Source organism: Labeo rohita, chromosome 5 (assembly GCF_022985175.1).
Source record: "Labeo rohita strain BAU-BD-2019 chromosome 5, IGBB_LRoh.1.0, whole genome shotgun sequence".
Lineage (NCBI taxonomy): Eukaryota > Metazoa > Chordata > Actinopteri > Cypriniformes > Cyprinidae > Labeo > Labeo rohita.
Genome location: NC_066873.1, coordinates 7,703,391 through 7,710,939, shown reverse-complemented (window position 1 = coordinate 7,710,939; position 7,549 = coordinate 7,703,391). Strand labels below are relative to the sequence as shown.

Sequence of the window (7,549 nt, the reverse complement as noted above, 5' to 3'; positions counted from 1 at the left end):
CTTTTGTTTTGCTTTTTCTAAGCACGTTATAGCGGAAGTTTTTTTTGCACTTGACACCCGATTGAAGCTCATAAACTTCTAGTACAGTTCTTTTGATAAACAATATTCTTTTGAGTAGAATCTTTTCAATAAATTGGTTGAATCTGCTCACAGAAGCAATCTGGTGTGCGTTTCTCAAAAGCATCGTTATAACTATAGTCGCAAATTCCACCTAACTCTATTGGTAACGACTTGCGACCATAGTGAAAAAGCACACCTGAATTCATAAATAGTACTAGCTAAAGCTAGCGACTCATTTAACTGAGAACCAATAAGATGAACCAGAAGTGAGAATTTTTATATGAACATATCTGAATGATCTGTTACTTTTTAATACAGAAACGTTACAAATAAATATAGGGCCTACTGTAAATATGTTTATGACTTGATTGTGTGACATTTTTATCAAGATATGAAACATGCAAATGTAATGTAAATTAATTGTAGTAGGCCTAATTACTGTACACTGTAAAGCTTTATTCCTAGTGCAACCTGAGATAGGATCAATTTATGAAGTGGCTACTTTGTATAGGTTTCTGTGTAAGTACTGGTACTTCTGATTGGGCTGAGGCTGGAATTTAGCGAGTTTGAAGTAAAAGTATTTGATGGACGGATACTATGTGTCAGAAGCATTCACTCAGTATCATTATCTCATTTTTGACCGAGATAGTTTTTAGCTGATTTTTCATCTGAACTCTTCATATGCAGGTTGATGCTGCATTATGAAAGAGAAAATAAAACTTAAATCACGTAGAAAGGAAACATTTTGGAAAGTCCAAAATGCTATAGATAAAGTAGGAAAATAGGCAAATTGCTGGGGATTTATATTTTCATTGTCTAAAATGCATCTTATGTTTTTTTTTTTTTTAAGAGACAAAGACCTACAATAAATATTTATGTTAGAGCAAGCATCTGTGGTAACATTGATTAGTCTCTGATTAGTCTGTACAATAGACTATGGCAGTTTGATAGTTAAGCATCAGCAATTGAGAAAGGTTTATTGAAGGTCATGAAAATAAGAAAGCTAAAAAAGTAGGCCTACTGGAGAAATGCTGGGAATATGACTAAAATGAAAGGTTAATGTTACAGAATAATAAGTCATTAGGTAAAAATTGTTTGTCACTTAAGAATTTACTAAGAATTTTTCCTACAAATTTTAAACATCTTGCTAGACTTTTTAAAGGCAACAGATTTAATTAAAATAATTTATTTAAATATTTTTTCTTCTTTTACTCCCCTGTCTGTTTTATTTATTCCAAACTGACGCTCTAGACTCCATCTCAGCAGGTGGCGGAAGTGCACAATACGTTTGCTTGCTAACCGCCATTAAAAAAAGAACTGTCAAGTGTTAGAGAGTCAATCCGTATACATTAAAAATCTTTTGCAATCATGTGACTGTGGAACATCCGATGTAAACACAAAATTATTTCCGTTATCATGGAAGCTGTTGTTGGTGAGGTTGTTGCCCCAGAGGATCTAGAGGTAATTTGTGGTATTTTCTCTTGTCTGTTTGATAAATAATAATATGGAACATCATGTGCAAAAACTTCCTTTCTGAACAAGTGCGATTACAGTCCACATTTGCCAAAGGCTCTATGCTCTGTAACAGCAAATTAATTGTCTGTACGTGAGTGGTTAGAGCTTTTTTTATTTGCCCTGATGATCAGCTGAAAGCGAATCTTTGGCCCGGACACGTTGTCAACTTTGTATTATTCTGATTTTCAGAAATTTGAGAAGAAATACAAGGCAGAGTTATCAAAGGGTTCTGTGTCTAAAGACACGCAGTTCGAGTATGCGTGGTGTCTGATCAGGAGCAAACACCCGGAGGACATCAAGAAGGGAATAGTGCTGCTCGATGGTAACCAAATACTAAAACTCTATAGTTTTATCCCATTACAAACATTTAGCATCAGGAGAAATTACAAGTTCAAAAAAAGTAAATTTAGTTGGGAAATAATTTTTGACGTCTCTGCTCTTAACTCTCTTTTCCACAAGTTTCCAAAACGAAACCTCCTCGTTGCAGAACATTTAAACTTTTATTAGATTAAATGAATGAAATACAAATACACAAGCAATAAATGTTTTGATTAAATGTTTTAATAGATTAAAAAAATAAAAACTTGATAATGAACGTTTTAGTGTAAACATAGAACATAAAACAATTAATTAATAAAAATATGAAAAAGTATAAAACACAGTTAAATCAGATTAGACATTTATAGTATTATGGATAATATGAGTGAATTTTCAAGATTTTGCACTAAACACTAGGGCCCAGTTTCACAGACAGGGCTTAGACTAAGCCAGGATTAGGCCATAGTTCAATTAGGACATTTAAGTCATTTTTATAAACATGCTTAGAAAAAAAACATTACTGGTGTGCATCTTGAGACAAAACAAAGGCACTGATATATTTTAAGATCAATCAGTGCAATTTTATTTCAGTTGAAACAGCTCAGACTTACATTTTAGTCTAGGACTAGGCTTAAGCCTTGTCTGTGAAACCGGGGGCAGGAGTATTGCACTAGTCAACAGTTCAGAGAAGTTGTGGCCAAGAAAGTCAAAGCTGGCGAAGGAAGAACAACCTCTGCTGGGACTTTTTTTCAGAATTTCATTAGGTATAATAAATTGAGTATTTCTTACAAAAGCACCTTCAAGTTACACTATTTGTGTTCTTTGTTGTTTGGAAAACTAGTGTTTTATATAACTTTTTATATTTGTGTCCTCTCAGTCAGTAGAGAGTTAAATGCTTTCTACTCATGTTTACTGCATAAGTAAGAGTGGAGTATATTGATGTGCTATTAAGTTGCTACAGCTTGTGCATGTTTCATAAAGATGTTGACCTTAAGTTATGTGACTTTTATAGGTCATATAACAGTGTGATTACATGGCTTTCATGGAGTGGTTTTCTTTTAAAAATGAGTGCTCTTTGCACTTTGAGTTCAGAGTATTGAGGGGTCCATGTGAGAATCACAAGGTGTGACTGTGTCACCACTGAAACATTTTGTAACTGGTAAATCTAAATATAATAATATCATGTGAAATGTTAGCTATTAATCAAGAATATTTATTTAGTTTTAAGTTGATGTCATAATGAGTGTTGTGAACGGCTTTCTGTCTATACCATAATTGTTAAATTTCCCATACTTTCACTTACAAAGGATTGCAACTTCACAGTAGTCTGGTGCCTAGTCTGGATTCTAAATGACAGCACTCTGTTCTTATCTGATAAAAGGGACAATGAAAAGGTTATAAATGTTATTGTTTGATTTATGTGGAGGCAGACTGTCTTTAGTTGAACTGAAGTCCATAGGTTTGAAACAAAGTGAACAGTTTTACTGCAGTGACACCTTCATAATTCAGTCTTGCTGAGACATTTGTATATACCTGCAGACAAAGTAAAAAAGTAAAAGGTGTGAGCACAATGAATAGAGCAGGGGGGAAATAGGCCTCACAAAGATATTTTGACTATAAAAATGAAAAGATTAAGGGTGTAAATATTTTTCCCCACCTTAACCACCTGAGCTCCTGTTAAACAACTTAGTAAATATACAGAATGTCAGGCCTGGATTTGAATCTGGAACCCATCAAAACGAAAAACGAAAGCTTTGCCACTAAACTATAATTGGATCAGTAATGCGACACCCATTTGTTTTGCCAAAATCTTTTAATTTATTAAAAATACATTCAGAAATACACAAAGAATTCAATGCTTTTAAAGTACATCAGAATTCTGTTTAAATTTCATATATACAATAACCATAAATGTTTTGTTAATAAATCTAAATATGGAAATGCTTTGTCTTTTACCAGAACTTGTACATAAGGGTACCAAGGATGACCAGCGGGATTACCTGTTTTACTTGGGTGTTGCCAACTATAAGCTCAAGGTTGTTATCAGAGCTTTTCCTATGTTTTCAGTTGAAAACTCATATTGGAATGATTTAGCTACTCTCATTCTCATGTTTTATTTTAATTCCAGGAATATGAGAGGGCTTTGAAGTACATTAAGACTTTACTGAGGAATGAACCAGGAAATTCTCAAGCTGAAGAACTGGAGAAACTCATTGATAAAGCCATGAAGAAAGGTGAGCATGAATATTGCTAAAGGCCCTTTTTATTTTTATTTTTTTTGTATAACTGAAGTCAGTTTCTTCATTCAATAGTGTATAGTGAAAATATGCAGTATCCACCTTTTTTCTTGAGTAACTGACGAACACTGCAATGATGAATTCTTACTTCGGTTTGTATACTGTTCTTTTTTGGTCTCCGAAGGATCCCATGTTAAAACAGGGCAAAAAAAAAAAAAACAACTACTACTTTTTGAATACTGCTAAAAGTAAAAATGAGCACAGGGTTAAGCTGTGCTGTCAAAACAAACAAACAAACTGAAGGAATTCCTGGAAAGTACCGTAAATGTTGCCTTATCTCGTGCATGTTATGCCAAAAACTGACAAGAGAAAATAAGCATGGATTGCAATGCTTAAAATACTAAAGTGAAATTACTCCCCAAAGAAGGTATGTGCTTTTGTTATTTTGTGGACAGACCCCCACCAAACACGATCAGGAGCTGTATGTAGGATATGAGCGGCCATCTGTTTTCAGTGTAGCTAAACTCAGGCTGCTTCATGTCATCTACCCACTTATTAAAGTTTGACAGGTGAGGCACTGACAAACGACAGTCATTGTGACACTTGAATGTGCCTTTTTTAAAACCATTTTAATAGGGGTGGTTGTACTCAGTAAGCTACTGGCGACACCTGTTACTATTTTTGCCACAACACAAACTAGGAAAATAAAATACTGATACAATGACATATGATGACCACAGTTACTGAAAGAGCTTACAAGTGGCAATGGATATAAGCATAGGGTTAAACCAAATGCTTTACGATCATTTGTTTCCACCTGAAGTCTAAAGACCCCAGATATTGAGTGAAATAGACGCTGAGAAACTTATTCAGTGGCCATGGCATCATGACAAGCATCAGCATGTTTACGTTCTCCCAGTATGGCATCTAGCATTTCCTGTCTTTGCCGTTTGTAAACTCTTTCAGTAGCTGTGGCATACTAAAAGCCCCAGGGCTGAAGTGGAGAGAACAAAGATGCAGGTCTCTAGGATGTTTTTTTTAATCTACAGGCATCTTCCCATTCTTTTCTCGTCTTCTTATCTTTAGAAAAAGCAGTAAAGACTTGCATTGCTTTTCTTGTCGCCTTTCGACTAAAAAAAAATTACAACCAAAAGTCACAGTGTGAAATCGTATCAGTATTTTCATTTCCGAGTTGTGTTGCAGTTAAAATAGTAACAGGTTGCGCCAGTAGTTCACCAAGGCCCAATCCCAATTCTATTTTCTACCCCTTTGCCTACCCCTCGCCCCTTCCCCTTGCCCCTTGAAACAAAGTGGGAAGGGGAAGGGTTAAAAATTTTCCCCTAAGAAATGGGACACCACTATTACACTGTCATACGTCATCATACGTTGATACAGTGACAGTTCCGTTTTCTCCAACATTACACAACTAATTAAACTCGATCTTTACATTCTTAACTTTAATGCAGAATTTAGATATTAGCCGTCAATCACTCCCTGTCACTGCGCTCCGCTGAAACTCGGAACCGGCCGTATTTTTCTCTTTCTCAACCAACCTCTGTTCCGGATTTGTAAACTACATTGAAATTAGGGATGTGTGATACGACGATTTTTGATTGCGGACAAATAAAATGTCTCCACAATCTACTTTTGAAGAAATATACTATATTTCGTGCTACAGCACACATTCTGTCAGACGCAATTCTGGCGCCTCAGTCTCAATATACTGTACAACGCGGCACATTCACATCAAATGATAACTCCGCTTCAGAGTTCCACTCAGGCAGGGGCGTAATTTCCACTGGGGACACACTTTTCAAAATCCCCCCACTTTCAAATAGTTTTGTTAAATTAATGTCTTGTATTGTAGAATGTACGCTCAGCACCGCCGAGAGTTTAGCGCCATCGTTAAAACGAAACCGAAAGTAAAAGGCGCGCGCGCATTCAAAAGCAATTTTAATACCCCAAGTTTAGAGAGCGACAAATTAGGCTACATAACATATCTAGACTGTAAGCTATAGGTTGTGTAGTTGTATTTAATACAACCTTAATATTCATTTGGTACTCCTAAATTTTTTTTTGGTGCTCCTAACTTTTTGAAGTTGGGAGCACCAGTGCTACCAAGTAAAAAAGTTAATTTCGAGCCCTGTAGATAAAAATATATTTTCTAATATCGTGCAATCAGTGCTATCCGCTAGCAAACTTTAGCGATTTTTTTGCAAACGTTTCTTTACAGAACATCACCGTAAACACAAACACAAGATTGAAGGTAATATACATATAATGAAAAATTGTCATAAAAATCCTTATAAATGGCAAAAATTACTTACATTTATGGGTCTGCTTGCTCGAGTGAGCAGCCATGTTGGAAATTTCTCTTAGCCCTTCGTTTGAAGTGAGGTCCCGAAAAATCTTCGTTTGGAGGGCTATCTAGCCCTTCTCCTTCCCTCTACCCCTCCAACCAAAAGAGAATTGAGACACCCCTACCCCTACACGTGAACGCGCCAAACGGACGGGTAGGGGAAAGTGTAGGGGTAAGGGGTAGAATTGGGATTGGGCCCAAATGTGACCATTTCACGTCATTGAAGTAATGGCGCCCCCCATAGCACATCAATATATATAAAACGATGTGGATTTTTTTTTTAAATGAATTTTTTAACTAAATATTTCAGTAAGAGACAACTTTTACATCATATTAAGCCATACAAGTCTTAATACCCGGGGTTCCCTTTAAAAAACCCTGGTGTAGGCCATGTAGGTCCAGTATATAAATAATCTTCACATGTATTAAGATTAAATGGGGAATTTGCATTTAACATGCTTCTCATTGTTTTGTTTTCTAGATGGGCTGGTTGGAATGGCAATTGTTGGTGGCATTGGCCTGGGTTTGGCCGGATTGGCTGGGCTGATTGGTTTAGCTGTGGCTAAGAAATCTGCATAACAGGATGAGGCGAGCCAAATCATCATGCTTTGCAAATTAGAAAAATATTAATCCCTCTTTTAGGTTTGGAGTCATCATAATACTGACAGTGAACCGATTAACTCGCTGATGCCTTATATATATATATATATATATAACTTATCCTCCAGAAAAAGCCAGTGCTTTTTAAAGTCAGAAACACTTATAGCAAAACAGAGCTGCACCTGTTCACATTGCTCTTATGAAAAATATCTTTTCTTTTTTTGTCACAAACTGTATAAAAGGGATTTAATGATATAGAATTGTTTAACTTATTTATTTTGTATTTTTATTTGTATTATGCTGTTTATACTTTGTATTTTTAAAAATGTCCTGTACCATCACTGAGCATGCAAAAATATAGATATGCGTCAGCAGCTGTAATGGAAAATTGATTTTTAATTTTCATTAATTATAAACTTGACACCCCATTAACATGAGCAGTTTTGTCTTGTATTTGTGT

The 7,549-nt window shown here is 35.5% G+C and overlaps 1 protein-coding gene across 1 annotated transcript; it reads left to right on the top strand.

Moving 5' to 3' along the window:
- The first annotated feature begins 1,394 nt into the window (after positions 1–1,394).
- LOC127164701 (mitochondrial fission 1 protein) lies at positions 1,395–7,526 on the top strand. Its single transcript, XM_051108726.1, has 5 exons — positions 1,395–1,521; positions 1,765–1,897; positions 3,853–3,929; positions 4,022–4,127; positions 6,971–7,526. Exons 1-5 carry the CDS (start codon positions 1,477–1,479, stop codon positions 7,066–7,068), a joined length of 459 nt encoding a protein of 152 aa, XP_050964683.1. The 5' UTR covers positions 1,395–1,476; the 3' UTR covers positions 7,069–7,526.
- Positions 7,527–7,549: the final 23 nt, after the last annotated feature.